This window comes from Nicotiana tomentosiformis, chromosome 3 (genome assembly GCF_000390325.3).
Source record: "Nicotiana tomentosiformis chromosome 3, ASM39032v3, whole genome shotgun sequence".
NCBI lineage: Eukaryota > Viridiplantae > Streptophyta > Magnoliopsida > Solanales > Solanaceae > Nicotiana > Nicotiana tomentosiformis.
This window is the reverse complement of record NC_090814.1, coordinates 86,317,240-86,336,178: the sequence shown is the minus strand read 5'-3', so window position 1 is coordinate 86,336,178 and position 18,939 is coordinate 86,317,240. Positions and strand designations below refer to the sequence as shown.

Here is an 18,939-nt window from a genome sequence, read left to right as displayed (position 1 = left end):
TGTCTCTCTCGATTTTCCCTTCAAAACCATGACTTTTTCTTCTCTCTCATCTGCAACGAGATTTGATCAACACAATAAGCCAAATAATTCTGATATTATCTGAAGCAGATCACGTGAGCCCCCCTCTCTAATCTTTTTCTAGAGATATGCCTATACAAACGGCCAACTTCTCTGCTGCATTTTAAAACGGTTCTTTGAACGTTTGGAATTTGAAATCCCGCTCTATCTATAAATACAAGCGTTTAGGAGTTTTGGGGAGCGGTTTTTACCTCCATAGAAGCTCATTGCTTCTTTTCTCATCATTGCCATTTCCTCTTTGTAATATGTTTCAGAGGGTTGGCTCCCATTTGGCCCCCAAGTATCAATTACTCTCCCTATCCTCTATTGCAACTCGTGCATATCAAACATGAATATTTTATCAATCTTTTTTTTGGACCAACTTTTTCATAAAAAATTGTATATGAGGCTAATATTTAAAAGTCATTTTAGATTATGTATTAGACTGGAGAGCATTTCTTTTGAATATTGGTATATTACAAAATATATATATATATATATACAACATAGACTATCACTATACAAAAATTATACAAAATAGACTGTCACTATACAAAATATATACAAAAATAGACTGTCATTATACAAAAAATATACTAAATAGACTGTCACTATACAAAATATATACAAAATAAACTGTCGCTATACAAAAATATACTAAATAGACTGTCGCTGTACAACTTATATACAATAGACTGTCATTATACAAAATATATACTAAATAAATTGTCACTAAATAGACTGTCACTATACAACAAATATACAAAATAGACTGCCACTATACAAAAAATATACAAAATAGACATTTCGGGCTATTAGATGTAATATGTTTGGGTCGGAGGGCCATTTTGTGTCAATGGACAAAAACATGGGCTATTAAAATTTTGAGGGGCTATAGAAGGTAGTTTTCTCTTACAATAATCATATCTGATTATTGAACTATAGTCCGTTAATAGATGGGATTAATTAGTGGAAATGACACTAGGTAGCCACTTTTAAATATGTTGTTTAAAATATATCCACAGTTTACAATGTATTTAAAGATTAGCCAATTTCGCTCAAACTTCAGGACACGGCGTCCTTGAGTTTAAACCTCAAAATTCAAACTTCAGGACATCATGTCCTAAAGTTCGAAATTTGTGTCTTGAAATTCGAATATTATGTCCTGAATTTCAAATTAGCAGCTCAAAAATTCAGGACACTAAGTCCTGAATTTTCAAATTCAAGATACTTAGTCTGAAGTTTAAATGAATTGGCTAATTTTTAAATACATTGTAAATTATGGATATATTTTAAATAACGGGCTTAAAAGTGGCTATTGCTACACTTCGCCCGATTAATTAAGACTGACCCAAATTTGGTATGGGCAGAGTTTTTCTTTTTTCTTTTTTTTGGTTTGGTGATGACTAGGTTAAATTATAGCTGAGTAATTGTGCTGGAACTAATTATGTACAGGTATGATCGGTCGTACTTCATACTCCATGTGATATCAGTACCTATATTGAATTTAAAATGCTAGGTCAGTGTTGCCAATCTTGTTTCAGGACGTTAATAGATTATTAAACAAAAGATGCTAAACAAGAAAATAAATTGATATTCACCCAGTTAACAATAGTATGTTGAATATATTAAGGCTTTAGATGTTTCATTTGGTCAGTAATTTGGCACCAAAATTTGAAGAAAAATATTAGCACAAAAAAAGGAATAAGCTCAACTCTACTATTATATTTCTAAAGGTTGATTCATCACCTGCTAAGAAAATTTGTGATGTTTCTCCACCTTTAGATTAAGTAAAAATATTGACTGCGCTCTACATTCATCTACACAAGCAACCATCATAGATACTTGAATAAAAATTTACATCTTAGTCGACCACAAGCTATTGAGATGGACGGGGCTATGATTTAATCATCTTCCTCCATATCAATGACCATCCTCAGCCGCCTTCTCGATACAGTAGTAATAGGGGCATCAAGTGAAGCAGCATCATCTTCCAAATCAGTCAGTTCAGAATGTAATTTGTTACGCAGTTGCTGATTGACAGGAGAAACATCTTGGTCACTGCTAAAGTCAGTTGTTAGGTTTCCAGCATCAACATCATCGTCTGAGGCAATACTATTAATTTCTGTACCCTCCTCCATTGCAGTAGCTTGATCAAGCTCTCCCCTTGAAATACCAAAGGTTAAGATCATGTTAGTTAAGTTGTCAATAACTCAGTGCGAATGGATCTAAAATAATGACAGGCTTTTTTGCAGAAACTAAGTCCTAATATGTAAATAACAAGAAAACTATTTTGATATCAGAAATGCTGTTGCTACAATCCAGCTGAGCACAACGGGGAAAATATAAAGTAACTGCCAGACATTAATGGTCCCTAGATTGTATGTTATCAATTGACAATGCTTAAATATCAAGCTATATATGCCTGACGCCGTGTCTTTATGATAAATTCAAACAGAAACAGCCTACTTTTTTGCGAAAGGTAACAATTTGTATTTTGATAATAAATCAGCACCAGGTTAGTGCTGATAACAGCATGTACAACTCGAAAAAGCAAAAGAAGAGCACCTGATGTAACAGCTAACTACAAGCTACCTATAAAATCTATCAGGTCTCCTACCTCATTCAAAAATTCTTGTTTAGACCAAAAATAAAACAAGACAATCCAGAAACAGCCTACTTCTACACTGTTGTGAATGTAGTTAGATAGCAAAACTTGGTTTAAGAAAAATAACAGGAAGTAAGCGATGGGATTTAGGAAAGTGGAAGAGGATGGCAAAAAGAGCTCAGAAGCCTAAGAAAGATGGCATAGTAGTTTTAAAAATTCCTCCAGAAAATAGAGAAAGATCCCTAAAAGAAATAGGGATGAGGTGAGTGACTTTATGAGAGGCTCATACTCAATGGGAACACAGAACTGGCATAGTAGTTTTGTAAAGTTCCTAAGCAAAAAGAAGGGGTTCCAAAAGAGCAAATAAGATAGGATGAGTGACTATATAAGAGGCTCATACTAATGGCGGACAACAGCACTATCAATCGTGGTACCGGAAAAGGTGACATCAATAAAAACATAGCTACAGTTTACCTCTCTGAGTCATAAGTATCTTTGTCTTCAATGTCACTTTCGCTGCTGATCTTCCTTGAATTTACAATAAGCTTCCCCTCACGCTGTGGAACAGCTTTTTGAGTTTTTCTGCATCAAATAACATTATAATTCATTACAATATTTATATTAATTTTACTACTGAAAGAAAGACTAAAATGTAATTTAGGATGCTTAATAAACCAACTCAGCGAAAATCTACAGTCTACACAAGATTTCGTAATCGCCATGACAAAGTCGGTTCATGTAAAGAAACCCAAACTTGACCAATGAAAATACCTCCTACCCGTCCTAAAGATGTGGAGCATGACCTTTAGCTTAGACCACATTCAAGCTTCAAGTCAATGAATAGGACAAGTCAAATAGGTAATTTTGATGCTTTGATAGAATAAAAAGACTTGGTGATTGGTGAAGATCTTGATTCGAAGAAACTATGGACCTGAGACAACCGCATGAAGGAACTGTTGCAGTAATTATACTGTAAACACTTTCCTTGTATATTAACCTGGCCATTCGGAAACTGTGCTCCAACAACCAATGCAGTACACCTCCCTAATTGACTTTTTCACCTTTACGGATTGTAAATAAATGGACCAGCCTATCAGCATACATTCATGCAACTTTGGTTGTACCATGCAAATTGGGATATTTCTATCAAAAGTTAAACAGAAACTGTTATCTTTTATAAGCTACATACACTTAAACATAAATCAGAATAAACCCACCATCTAAAGCAGTAAGAAAGGGAGAAGGATGTCCACAAAGACTGTGTTCATTGATTCTCAAACAAATAACATGTTCAAAGTCATGTAAAAATGATATCTGTATAAAGGGAGGAGGAGGAGGAGAAGGCATATGAAAACATACGTCAATAGCGAGGTCAGCAATTCATCATCAGACTCATCTTCTGATGATTTCTGGTTCTCTCTTCCTTCAGAAGTGCTATCTTTTCCCTGATATTTGCTCCTGAAACTCCATAAAACAATGAAAGCCCTTATCAAGTATTTGGTGGGAGCACAGTAATTTCAATGTGTTTACCATTCATCCAAAACATTTCTCTTAGCAAGATGGATAATAATGTCATTCATTGCTAAGATTATAGTGCTTTTTATCTTCTATCTTACATGCTATTCAGTAACATCACAACCCAACTCAGGATGAGAGAAGGAAGGAGTATCATTAGAATATCTTCTGCCACTATTTTTCAAAAATTTTGCTGAATCAAATAGGTAAGTGTGACTGAAATGATTAATGATGTGGTCATGAAATTAGTTTGTTTAAGTTATATATTTACTTATTTAGTTGTGACATCAAATAGTACTTTGTTTATATTTTAATAATCATTTTTTAGCTAAGGCAATTCTTGGGGCTTGAGGAACTGAAATCCTTATATGTAAATTGTAATTGGTCAATGGAGAAAGCACTATATATGACACAATACGAAATAAAGTAATGCTAGAAGCAGAAAACAACCATCATATTCAACAATGTTTCTGAAGTCAAATGTTGATTTCTAATTGACATAATTCCATTTTCTTTGAATTAAATACAGCGGACATGTCTCTTTCCCATAAAAAAGATTGTGCGATAAAGCAACAGCATCATATCTTTATTTATTTGTTTGATTATTTATTTATTTCTTTTGTTTGTTTATGTGAGTTTGACGGGAACTCAATGATATTCCTTGTTTTTTATTCCTTTTTTTTTCTGGTAATACAGGTGGAAATTAAAGTAATACGCTAATATTTTGACCATAACGTATTCTTTTGAAACAATTTATCATCATAATGAAAAAAATGTTGGATGCTAGGTTTCTTTTTGGATAAAAAAGAAAAAGAAACAAAGAATAGAGGTGTAGAGGGGTTTCCTAGTCTGATAATAGTTCAAATATTTACTTCCTTTGGTATCATATTTGTGCAAGTTCCATTTAAATGGCTTAGCTATCATCCTCTCTATTCACTATTCTAGTTAATTATATTTGTGGCCAGTGATAGAGCCAAAAATTTTACTAAAGGAATTCAAAATAGAAAGAAATATGTACACGAAGAAGTTAAGGGAATTTAACATTTACTGTTTATACATAAAAAATAATTTTAATCTTTATATATTACTGTAATATGAACTCCTTTGCACCCCATAGCTTCGCCCAATTGTGGCCTTAATTAACCTTTATCAACCCTACCCATTCGTGCACTACCACTGTGCTCCAACAACCAATGCAGTACACCTCCCTAATTGACTTTTTCACCTTTACGGATTGTAAATAAATGGACCAGTCTATCAGCATACATTCGTGCAACTTTGGTTGTACCATGCAAATTGGGATATTTCTATCAAAAGTTAAACAGAAACTGTTATCTTTTATAAGCTACATACACTTAAACATAAATCAGAATAAATCCACCATCTAAAGCAGTAAGAAAGGGAGAAGGATGTCCACAAAGACTGTTCATTGATTCTCAAACAAATAACATGTTCAAAGTCATGTAAAAATGATATCTGTATAAAGGGAGGAGGAGGAGAAAGCATATGAAAACATACGTCAATAGCGAGGTCAGCAATTCATCATCAGACTCATCTTCTGATGATTTCTGGTTCTCTCTTCCTTCAGAAGTGCTATCTTTTCCCTGATATTTGCTCCTGAAACTCCATAAAACAATGAAAGCCCTTATCAAGTATTTGGTGGGAGCACAGTAATTTCAATGTGTTTACCATTCATCCAAAACATTTCTCTTAGCAAGATGGATGATAATGTCATTCATTGCTAAGATTATAGTGCTTTTTATCTTCTATCTTACATGCTATTCAGTAACATCACAACCCAACTCAGGATGAGAGAAGGAAGGAGTATCATTAGAATATCTTCTGCCACTATTTTTCAAAAATTTTGCTGAATCGGAAAGAACAGAGAGCACAAGTAATAGCATCTGCAAACTTAATCATACCTTCTTCTCATTGATAACAAAGTCTCATCATCAGAGTTGTCTGAACCTTCTTTAGAAGCATCACCTGCTTCATCCATCAATTGCAGGTTGGTTTCTAACCTTTTCTTTTTGGGGACATACAGGCCAAGTTGCTTAAGTTTTCGTGAAATCTTAGCTGCCGATAAAGTTCCGTCAGAATCAAGTGCATTGGCAATCATGTGGCTGCACCTCTTGTGATCTTTAAACCTTTCATAGTAAAACCACATCATATTATTAGCCTAGCTATAACCTATAAGGAACAGATTTACGAAAGCAAATGTCTCACAAAAAAATCACTTTCTTATTTATAGAACTCACTGCTCGAACAAATCTTTGATCTTCTGTTCCTGCTCCTGACTAAATGCCTGCACTCTCTTTCTAGTGTGCCTGAGAATGAACAGCAAGAATATTTAAATCATGTTCATGAAACATATAACTACAATTGCTTTAAACAGACACTTACAGATGCCTTCTCTGTGAAGTACCCTCTTCCAGTATATCTGAATTTTGAAGTCTGATCTCACTTTCTAGATCTTTTTCTTCATTCCCAGGTTTGTCAGGAGCACTAGCATATGCTGTCTTTTTCTTCCGTGGGATTCTGTATCCTAACTGTTTAAGTGTCCTGGAAATTTGGAGAGGTGAAATCTTTCCATCTGGATCAAGGGCTTCCGCAATGAGATCACAACAATTTTGATTATCTTTATACCTGGAAATCAAACAAAAAAAAATTCAGATGCTTCAGAACAAAGAGTGGAACCAATATAGAATATTCATCGAAAGAAGGATGGAAATGGCAGTTTGCAGTTTTCATTGTTTGAGTCAAATGTTTTGGTTGCTGTTGTATCCTTTATCATGAAACATGCAGTCACTGCTAATAATAGAAGTGTTCCAGGTCTGTTTCTCACTGAGAAGATTGGTAGACCTTGTAAGGTTAACAGAGGGGGAAGTGGTCCTCCAAAGATAAACTCTAATGCCGATTTCACAACCAATTGATTTGGGATGGTGTTGCCCCAGGAAAGACAAAGGTAAGCTGGAGATAGCAATTCTTATTCTAAAAGATCAAATCTTTGCAACATCAGAGGTATATTTAGAGCATAGAGAACATCATTAACAGAAGACATTTATAGAATAGTCAGGAAGAGAGTAAGAAAATGCTCATCATTTGTGAAACAATATGAGTAGATAGTAGAATACAACATTTACGAACTTAGATCTCTTCTTGATCTTGTTTTTACAACCAATGACATGTGTACGTATGCGGCATGCCACCCTTCAGACATGATTATTACTCCATAATTCCCAGTTCTACTGCCTAATTTAACTTATCACAAACGCTTCCTAAAGATATTCAACCAGTTACAGGGCAACGCAGACTTGGGAGCTAATCTGGTACACTCGAGGTATGTGCACACTTCTATTTTATCATTGTAGGATAAAGAGGGTTTCAAACACGCAAATAATAAAATTATATATACGTACCTCTCAAAGAGTTGCTCGACTTCCTGTCGTAACTCATCATTAAGAGCTTGTAGTTTTCGTCTTTTAGGTTCCCTTTGAGACTCTTGTTCAGCTGACTGCTCCTGTCTGCAATAAGAAAACAATAAAGATGGCTATGCTGGGAAATCAAGAAGAGAAAAAAAGCATGAATGAGGATCATACTTTTCCAAATGTCGCTTCTGATTCATCACATCATTTCCATCATTTGAAATTGATGTAGGACTTTCCTCTCTCTCTAGCAAACTTTGGTTACTCCTATTTGTGACCTCTGTGTTGTTTCTGCGAACAGCATTGAATTAAAAGATTCTGTTGGAGGAAAAAAGTTGACTTGGTTCTTTATCTTAACAATAAAAGACCTACAACACTGTCAAATGCTATTTTAACTTTTTTTTAGTAGGAATGATCAATGTCAGAAAAAGAGAATATCTCCAAAATTAGAGGTCAAAAAATTGATGAGCCAAAAACTTGGATTAAGTTTATGAGGTCTGTCACCAAAATAAACTCAGTCTGAATAATACAGAATTCAACATATGACATTCTTGGTTTCTTTGATTCAAGCACTATGGCATTCAGCAAACCACAATAACACCCTTCCAGTATTAGTCCAAACATCTTACCTGACAGCCTCTGAAAATGGTAATGGAAAATCAGCTTCATCATCACCAAGGGCATCAGCTATACTTCGGCGGATCCATCCATTTGCTTCAGATGAGCCAATTTCATCAGTCATGGAAACACCTGAACTATTTTTACCATCTTTTTTAAATTGAGATAGCTCCTTTAGCATGGAATCACAATTAAGATAATGACACTCTCTACGTGATTTCCAGAAGAGAACCTCTATGAAAAGTAGGGGATTACTCTTCATTTTACGCAACATTCTCCTAACTAAGCTTGTCAAAAAGAAGACAATGTTCTCATATTCTCTGCAAGGCCTTGACTTCTGCTCCTCTAGAATGTCATAGAATGTGGTGAGGAGAGATAGCTGTATATCAAGCAGAAAATATTAAAATGAAATCTGCTACTTAAGCTTCACATTAATCTTGTTTCAGATAGAAACATACAGTTTTCAATAAATTACCTGGTATAGCATGGGCGAAAGTTCGAGATCATCGCATAGTTTTTGTAATATGCATATCACATAATTATTTGTAATAATGGAGTTGCTCTTGTAATACTTTAGCAACCAACAGAGGTTGTGAATGGTGGAGTTGTTTGCAAGAGCAGAAACCAAGGCAGATATCTTGAGATCATCTTCCGCAGTTAACACATTTTCATCACCAGAAGAATCATCCCTGCCTTGATCATACTCGTCGTTAACATCATTAGAAAGTTTTTGTTGTGTCTCCGGCACAGAGTTCTGGTGTCTTCCTGACTTAGTTTCAAGAGATACAGGATGATTAAGCTTATCTAGGACTGTGATATCTTCTTCTCCCTTTCCACCTGCATGAAGATTGTTTGACTTTTCACATCCAGAGCCTGCAGCATTATTGTGAGCTGTATCAGTACTCTCAACCATTTGATCTTCGTTCACCATGGTACAACCCGTGTGTTCATCAACCTTATTGGAGTCTATGGCATCTTCTGCATTGTGAGCCAATCCGGTATCTCTAGATTCATGACTAGAGCCGCCAAAACCTATCCCAAAGGAGGCTGAATCTCTAGTCATTTCATCATTATCCTTCTTGTCATCTGTAACTGTTGTCTTCGGTCGTTTTTTCCTTAACTTTTTGGAAATCTACACAAAAATAAATCCTTTTTAATCAATAGATGTCAGTTGCTGAAGCAAAAAATTGTCGTCGGATAAACTATATTTAGCATCTATGGAACTTAAAGCACTAATGAGATATAGATCCTGCTGTGGCATACTGAGCCAAACTTATGCACTTTTTCTGAGATAGCAAGATAACAAACATGATTCTTCATATATATTATTCCCTATCGTGTTGGTAGGATGATGGGGGAATGTGAGGTTGGGGAAACAATCATTCCTTACATGAGACATGAGAGAGTAATTCAAAATAAGGACACATGTCGAATGTTCACTATTTCATTCGCTTTCGGTGACACCGCTACTGCAGATACATAACTTAACGACTAAATTCAGCTTCAGTATTTCCACACAAGGTAGCTAAGCATAATTCTTTGTAATGCTCCTTTGAGCACAAAAGAACTAAGATTCATAATATGCCTTCAATTATGCTCCCAAGTAATTCATCCCCACAAAGTGTGGGTTACTAAGTTACGAATTTCCTTAAGCTAAAGGACCAGAATTTTTCACTCAGTAAAGCTAAAGTATTATTGCGAGCATGTTAACACTGGTTAACAACAGAAATTTCTGAGACTAACAGTAGAAAAATCATCACTCATCTGCACTATATCTCCCACTTCCCCAGCATAAATATATTGATAAATACACACTTATTATATATATATATACACGCACAAACGGGTCCTTAAGTGCATGGCTCAATATATTCCAAATCCAACTTGAGACATTCAGGTCTAGAGTGAAAGAGTTAGCCAGAGATGCACCATCCAAAAACAACTGAAACTATTTTAGTTCATCCCCTTTACATAACGTAGCTTCCATTCAAAAAGAGCTGACAATGTGAATCGGTAATAGTCTAGAACCTAAATGCCACACCTCTCCAGAACTCCAAATTTACCCCACAACCCTTCTCTCTTACTCTCTAGACAAACAAGTCAATCTATCATATAAAAATAAAAGAACGGCTTTACTTTAGATATAGAGAGCATGGGTCAAGGTTGCTGCTATCTTGTTGTGGTTCACTTCTCCATTATATCTTTACTGCAGAATGTAGATCTGACTAAATGAGCATTCATACGATCTCTCTCAAATCCAAACAAGGTCTTTTTTCTCCAATCAAGTTTTTTACTTCATAGAAACATCTACTTAGTATCTGCTGGAGAATATGAGCATTTGAAGTTTGATTACAATAATAACATGCGGTCTGGGGAGGATAGTGTGTACACAGACCTTAAACCTACCTTATGCACGTAGAGAGGCTGAAGTTTCATTACAAGTGACTGAATCATTCAAGATAACAAATATAAAAATCCCTTAGAAATGAATACAAAATTTATTTATTATAAGAAAAATAATGAAAAATTCAACTACAAAAGTTATCAGGGAATACCCTTAATGAACCACGTGCTTGAAGGTTCTCCATCAGCTTCATAACTAAATTGATAATTTCTACCAAATCAGCAAGGTAACTGGCAATAATAGATTTGAAATATTAGCAAGAGAAGATTATATAGGCTTAAAGGTTAAAGATCCTTTTTGGCCAATCATACAAACAACATTGCATTAACCTGATAAATTGCAGGTAGTCAAAAAACAGCAAAAAGTGCATTTTGATTCATGCTGACATGATTTTATGCTTGGTGCAGTGGAATTTAGAAGCCAACAAACAAACTTATCTCAGACCCTTCGTCAAAACATGGTTTATAATTGCTACGTAAAGTTTTCTGCAGCTAAGAAAATTCATGAATAAAGCTTTTCTGACATGGATCAAGAAATTTATAGTAGTTATCAACAAGGAATTATATTTTAAAGTTTACACTGTTATGAACGGACCCGATATTGCTTTACCAGAAGGTTAGAAATGAAAGCAAGTTTTTGAGCAGAGTCCAGCAAACAAATGCAGCAAATTTTATCCACAAAGATGGCTTTACTATGGCAGTTGAATACTTGAATATATTAATTCAAAATAAGAGTATCCTTCACCGCATAACACCTATTAAGATCTTCAATGAGCTAATCCCTGTCTATTTGCAGAAATTGGGTTCAACATCAAGCTAAGCTTTTCCACCTAATAAACTATAAGTTGATTTGCACCTCATCCATAATGTAATACTGGATGTCACTAATGAACTTGGCTGAGGTATCACATTTACTGCATTCACTCAGCTTTTCTCCAATTTTCAGGAATGATATAGTTCATTAATACAGTTCATTTAAAAAAACTTGAGAGCTAGAAGGGAGACCTTTTCGCTTGCTTATGGGTATCAAACGATTTGATCTGGTTCAAGAGAAACTGGGTCATCCCTTCATCAGTTTGATCGTAGAATAACTTGTAAAGAAGAATTCGAGCTGTTTGATGCTCCTTGGAATCTTCAGGAGACTGCTTAAGCGCCATCTCCAGCATAAGAAGCTGCCAACCAAAAACAGTAGTCAGAGAAGGATCCCAAAGTTCGATTCATATCATAACACCCAACATACTAAACAAATCCTTAAGCTGAAGTTGATGTTGAAGCATCATAAATAACAGCTTTTGGGCTGAGAAACACTGGGTACTGCTAGAGGTGTGACAAATCTCATTTTATTTTGTTCTATGAATCCATCTCCTACAATATGCATATTAGACCTATTTTACCATACAGAGGCATCTCATGCTTTTCTTCAACATTAAACGCTAAACTAAACCAAGAGGAAAGACAAAACTTTGAGGATAGTCATGATCACCATAGTTTTCATAAGAGATCCTGCCACGTAGAGAAACTTGCGATCGTTTGTCTCCTTCAAGGTCTCAAGCGAATAGCGCCATCTCAAAAGAACCAGCTGGAACATTGATTCATTTAAAGACTCGGCAATAGGACCACATATACAACCTCTGAACAATGTGCTATCAGTTCTAGAATCCATCGGTTCTTGGGTATCAGCTTCTTTGTTAGGCTGATCAAGTAAGAGAATCAAGAGAAGATTGAGATATGGGATGACAAGGATAAAACTAGGTAAATGGAAACTACTTACTGAAATTCCAACAAAAAAGAAAAGCACACAATTAGTTCAACAAAGAATTTTCCAAGAGCCAGTACCATTTACTATTACATCTTCGCACTTCTCTTTTTAGTGTCTCAACTCTAATGATCAGACACCAGACCTAAGTTGTTTCAATTAGATTCCCAATGTTCTGAGTATGAATATCTTACTTCTCAACATTCTAGATAGCTTCATATTTGGACATAGATCAGCAAACTAGTATTATCCAGAAATGATGATTATGATTCAAGAAGCTTGCTACAAATACAAGAGGGGTCTACAAAAGTTGTTTAGCTGGTAAATGCGTATGCATTCTCTCTATAGCAAACATTAGCTGTTGACTACTCAGTCAAACTTCCCAATGCAAAAATTTGACTGCATAATGATTTTAGTAGTTCAACTCCTTACTGATTCCAAATGATTAAATGAATTAATAAAAGTCACTAACCATTCAAAATCTGATCAATAACGTGAAAGGACTCAGGATCCACATTATAACTGTCCTAAATTCGTTTAACCCACTACAACATAATACTATATATCCCGGGCCTAAACTTGCTCTGTTAGATGGATGTTCACCTTCCAGTAACAGAAATATTTCCCTACTTGTTGACAAGTTTGGAATCAAAAGCTGTTTAAACAGTCAGGCATCACTGGAGATCATAGAAAGCTGATCAAATGCTTCAAAATGTAAATATTCCTCAGAGCAAGTACGCCCAAACTTAATTATTTTCAATCAGTTTCTAGCAACTGCAGTTACTAATAAAGAGGGAGGATAAGAGGAACTGTATGGAGCACATTTACAGATATCCAGACACACCCAAACCATGTAACATCACTTGCACAGAACGTTGCTTACCTGATTCAAAAACTTGTGGTACTGAAAAGAAGTAACAAACTGAGCAACCTGAAAGAAAATAAGAATATCGCTATTCTGAATAGCATGATGTTCTTTTTCAATGTCATCACGAACTGACTGCATCAGAACTGTAGGGAGTTGAATTAGAATAGAAAAATGAGTAGTGCCATAAGAAAGAAAGAAGAAGCAAACAAAGCAAAAGCAGATGCATCATTTAACCACATATCTTACCGTTGTATCCCCCTTCTAGGAACTGGTTAATAAAATCATAAAGCAAATTTAGAATCTTGTTCTTGGTTGCTGGTAGTCTTCCTTGGTCCCACACAGTCCTTTTTGCCGGACCTCGGTGCTTCTTGTGAGCTATTATCAAGGGATCATGAGAAACAGAGCAAGGATTGCCCTTAATTAATGTTTTAGAACCATCCTGTTAAATTAAAAAGTTAACATTAGTACTAGTACAAACTACCATTTATTAAACTATTACTAGTACACCATCAGTCCTCGTGTAGAAAATCAATTCAGGAGGATAACTTACCAGGGAAAACCGTGTAAAAGTTCCACTGAACTGAGAATAGCAACCCAGGTTTCGTTGTCTGATAACTTTTCTCTTTTCACGTTCTTCTTCCATTATATCTTTGAGAGAGTTAATTGAAATATCACTATCTTCATCCACCTGATGAACAAAATAAACTTATGAATCAGAAACCAGAGGGGGGGGGGGGGGACCAGCTGTCTTAAAAAAGCTTCTTCACAATATGAACTAGTCCGGCTCAGAAAAAGCCTCAAAAAAGCATGCAGAAAAGCATATGTGCTCTACTTGATGAAGGCTTCCACCAAAACTTCAAACATTAAATCTATGCTTAACAATGGAAGAATTTTCTTCTAAAGGCCAAACGGTGCTGAACTGCTTATCTGTCTCGGGATACACAATAACTTCTTAGTTCTCATGATTAGAAAGGAAAAGACAGGCCAATAAGTATACAACTCACAAGGCAAAGCAATAATTCCTTGGTATGCTTCTCAAAAAGTTATAGATTCGGTCTCTTCACCTCACTGATGCTCAGGAGCAATTCTGTTTAAAACTTAAATAGGGCATGACAATAAAATTCGAAGATCTTTCATCTTCTATGAGTACAACTACGCTTTGAATCCCCGCTAGTTGGGGTCGGCTATAAAAATTTAACTATTTAAGTCGCTCCATTAGCTCCATAGCAATCCAAAATTTGAAGATTTAGATTCTCTACTATTACAAGTTTTATACATTTTCCACTAGAATACAAATCTCTAACAAGACTAAAAGACTCCTAGCAAACTATACTTCAATCACAACTAATTCGTATCATCTATTGGATCTTTTTCTTTGTTATGTCCTAAAATGTGCTAAGAATGCATGGATTCCTAGAGATTGTAGGTCATTTAAGACAATCATTCTATATGATCTAAGATTTACCTTGTCCCATTTTAAGACATACCCAGATATCAATAAAATATTAAGATTGTGTAAAAAAACTTTTAGGCGAGTGCTCCATTTCATCTTCTATGAGTATTAAATTGAAAAGGTGTTAAAAAGGTGTACTAGTATAAATGACATGTTTGCAGAAAGAAAAAAGCATCTCTTTTTTCTTTCTCCATGGAAACTAAGTGTTGTCAACCAAAATTTCCTGCATATCCCACCTTCCATATAGCATTCTGGCCATAACAAGATCAGTCCAATTTACAAGTTCTATCTCTAATCAAAATTACAATTTCATCCAGAAATGCAAAAAAAGTGAAAAAGAAAAAAAGAAAAAAAAAACAGAAAACAGTAGACAAAATTGGACTCAAATAGTGGCCATCAGTGGCGAAGTCAGGAAATTCAATAAGGGTATTCAAATTTTGAATACCCTTTGCCAGTGGGCTATGCAAGGGTGTTCAAAGTCTATTTTTAATTAATAACAAGTAATATTTTACCTTATACGTAGTATAATTTTTCGGCGATGGGCCAACATAGCTTAGCCCCTAGTGGCCATTAATGATATTGTAAAAAACTAACCTTTGCATCCTTGAGATGTGCTTTAGCAATCAACTCCGGCAGCTGGCCCATAAATATATAATAGAATGTCTCCAACAAAAGCAAATTATCATGACGGAGATAGGTACAAGAGCCACCAACATGCTGTGATAGAACTAAGATGACATCCATTACATTCTCTTTAAACAAGAGTTCTAGAAACATGTCTCTGAGAAATACAAATTCTGTCATAGAACCACCAGATTTCTGCTGGGTTGATATGTCTTGAATAGCCAAAACATTACGAAATAAACTAAGCACCAACTGCACCATTTTCCAGTCATCTTCTGTGAAGGCTTCGCTGTTAACATAGTAAGATAAGTTTGTAACCAGATTAACAACCTATGAATTCATGAAGAAGAAGCAGCTATCATATACATAAGCTTAACATTCTTATATGAAGTACAGTAAAGCCAATGAAAGGACTATGACATGTCAGCTCAATTTTATACATCACTTCAAGGAATTTTACATATTTATGCACAAACAAAAATATGAAGCCAGAAGATGATTGCAGTTACCAAGCCAAATTTTCCAATGGGCTTTCCAAGAGAGACATTATCACCGGCACAGCATCACTATAGGTAAGTGATGACTTTACTCCCCAAAGAAGCTCTATCTGTTGCGGTATGTCATGTGATGTAGGATCAATGGGCATCGTTAGAAACACCATAACCTTTACTGTAAAATGAGATGGAGAGCAAAGGCAGACGAAATTAATAAAAACAACAAATTCCATGGTTACCTATATAAAATGAAATTGATAAACTAAAGTAAGATACCTGCATTTAACAGCAGATTTCGGTCATCTTGACAGTACTCAATAATAGGAATCAAATCTTTGCCCACAATATTCCATTTACATACTTGCTTGAAAACTTCTCTTGTTTGAGGGTCATCTCGCCTTAAAAACCTCAACAAATCCTTCAAATTATCTGCCAAGGAACAGGATAACAAATAACCAATTAAACATAGAATTAAAGTTTTATGCACTGACACTGTAAAAAATACAATAATGAGGTTACTAGGTAACTCTATTTAATAGATTTATTGATAACCTAAAAATAAAGGTAAATAACCTTCTATAACAGGTTAAATTACACGGATAGTGTGAAAGATTCATTACATTGTCAGTGTATGTAACTCAAATACTTAAACAAAACCATAAAACGTGACATCCATTTACTAACGTGACAGCCCCTACACTAACAGAAAATAATATGAAGCTAGAAAAACAAATTAATTTTAAGATGAAAACTTTTTATCAATTAATCAATCACCTATATCTCAATCCTAAATTACCTGAGATCGAGTATGTGGATCATATGTATTCATTTCACAATTAACCACAAAAAGTTAAAGAGAAATATAAAAATGTAGAAGCAAGGTAAACAAACCTAAGCAGTACTCTCCTTTCGAATAGCCAATTCGATTAGCATCGTCGTCCTCTTCAATGATTCCGAGGCCAGCACATATCGTTGACAGCCCTTCCATTGATTATGAATCTTTTTTTTCTTTTTTTGAGGTAGACTTTCTCGATTCAGGTACAATTGGTATCAAATAGGACTGGTGTGAAGCTTGTGTGGTAATTCTGGATGAAATTTTTGATCTTTACGAACTTGATGAGTAATAACACTTAGGGTTTTTTTATGGCGCCAAAGGGGTATCTGAAAGTTTTTCCCGCGCTTGCAGAAATCTACGTGGTAACTGGAGCAATTATAAGTTGTTGTCAGGACCACCGAAGAAGTCGAGTACCCGTTACGTGGCACGCCTTCATTTGGTCTTATTTTTTTGTTTGGTCTTCTCTTTTTCTTTCTTTTTTTCTGTTGGCAAAGGCCTTAAATGGAGGAAAATTAAAGAAATCCTTTTTAGAATTAGAAAATGATCCTAACAAAAATTATACAGGTTTTTTTTCCCTTTATATCAAATCAAATATTTCTTTTTTGAATCCCTAGCTCATCTTCCTTTATGTAATCTTATCTTATATGGAGTAGTACTTTGTAACTCGGTTTTTTTTTTTTTTTTTTGACGATGGCAAGGTCTGGAGTAAACATAAAAGGAATAGGTTGAGTATGGTGAAAATTAAATTTTCACATTTGGTATGTTAAAGTAGGTGCTTTGCTAGTTGAGTTATAACTTAATCGTCTAATAAGTATTACTTTAGTTTGATTTGAACAAATTGCAAAACAGCTTACTACTTAGTTTTGGTTGACATCCATTGACATATATAGGAACCGACGATAATAATTCAAGCAAAATATGGTTTAATTCAAAATGAAGAGAATGTAAATTCCAACAGACCTCTACTATCAACGTAGTTATACTATAATAGAAACTTATTTACCACTTTTTCTTTAGGTTCCTTAAAAATTATATTCTCTATCTATATTTACTATTTATATACAAAACATTAATAAAGAAAGCATCATTAAAACTAGGATGTAACTTATACATCCCTTCCCTCCCCCCCCCCCCCCGGTCAGCCCCTCCCCCCTTACTCTCATGTATATCAGTTATACAAAAATCCTAAAATCACGTTTTCATCCCATTTTCAAAAAGATTTTGAAATATTTCTCTCTTTCATACAAATTAATCCAAATCTCATCATTCTCACACAAATTCATCGACATTATGTCTAAAATTGCAGCAGCAAAGAGTTCTCCATTGGCAATCATTAAAAAGTTTCGAAGCTTTGAATTCAACATTTGGGTTTTACGATTTTGTGATTTGTTCTCATCCTCTTCACACAAATTCATCGACATTATCTCTAAAATTGCAGTAGCAAAGAGTTCTCTATTGACAACCATTAAAAAGCTTTGAAGCTTTGAATTCAACATTTGGGTTTTACGAATTTATGATTTGTTTGGATTGGGTGCTATTGCAAACGATTGAGAATATAACTTGGAGTTTATATCTCAATTTTGAGGGAGATTGGTTAAGTTTAGAGTTACTTTAGGTAAAATTTCATATTAAAACTCGAAAAAGAAAAGTTTCTGAATTGTATCACGATTGTATGATAATTGTATCATAATTATTTCTAATTGTATCACAGTTGTATCAAAGTTATATTTGACTTGTATCTGATATATCAATATCTAAAATAATACCCAATACAATACCAATACAATTATATTACATTATTGTATCATAATTTAAGTTTAGAGTTGTGATTGAAACTCAAAGAAGATGAAGATCAGAATTGTATCACGACTGTATCATAATTGTTGCAGAAATTGTATCACAAATGCATGATAATTGTATATGGTGATGAGCAATTGTAAGTTTGTGACCAATTTCAAATTTGGATTGTGTATGAGCCATTATCCTATTAGTAATAAATTTTGCTAGAGTTTAACAATTTTTGAATTGTTGAGAAAAAATTTAGCAACTGATTTTTTTTGTCATCTCATGACATTCTATGCCGTGTGTATAGATTTCTAACTCCAAAGAAAAAGTATCTTTTTGGTGTCTATTATGGAAATCAGTTATGTATTATTGGATTTGTTAGATTATGTATCATTTTGCTAACGTTATATAGATAATAGGAACATAGAATAAGTAGTATGACATTATATCCAGTATTTGAAGGTTCCAACCAAAATTATTCAACAATTGAAGCAAAAT

The 18,939-nt window shown here is 34.5% G+C and overlaps 1 protein-coding gene across 4 annotated transcripts; it reads right to left on the bottom strand.

The window, feature by feature from the left end:
- Window positions 1-1,762: 1,762 nt before the first annotated feature.
- On the bottom strand, window positions 1,763-17,015 carry LOC104118306 (uncharacterized). Of its 4 annotated transcripts, none has more exons than XM_009629531.4 (21): window positions 16,713-17,015; window positions 16,098-16,250; window positions 15,837-15,996; window positions 15,298-15,616; window positions 13,801-13,938; window positions 13,497-13,689; window positions 13,266-13,393; window positions 12,110-12,319; window positions 11,632-11,798; window positions 10,779-10,857; window positions 8,699-9,355; window positions 8,235-8,602; window positions 7,780-7,896; window positions 7,600-7,704; window positions 6,584-6,826; window positions 6,439-6,507; window positions 6,103-6,327; window positions 5,699-5,803; window positions 4,025-4,129; window positions 3,140-3,247; window positions 1,763-2,223 (listed from the first exon to the last, which is right to left on the bottom strand). In XM_009629531.4, the coding sequence occupies exons 1-21, from the start codon at window positions 16,807-16,809 to the stop codon at window positions 1,962-1,964; spliced, it is 4,008 nt and encodes a 1,335-aa protein (XP_009627826.1). In that variant the 5' UTR covers window positions 16,810-17,015; the 3' UTR covers window positions 1,763-1,961. The 4 variants fall into 4 exon arrangements, with proteins under 4 accessions (XP_009627826.1, XP_009627838.1, XP_009627833.1 ...); XM_009629543.4 differs by having other exon boundaries at window positions 4,025-4,123; window positions 16,713-17,013; XM_009629538.4 differs by having other exon boundaries at window positions 5,699-5,797; window positions 16,713-17,012.
- Window positions 17,016-18,939: the final 1,924 nt, after the last annotated feature.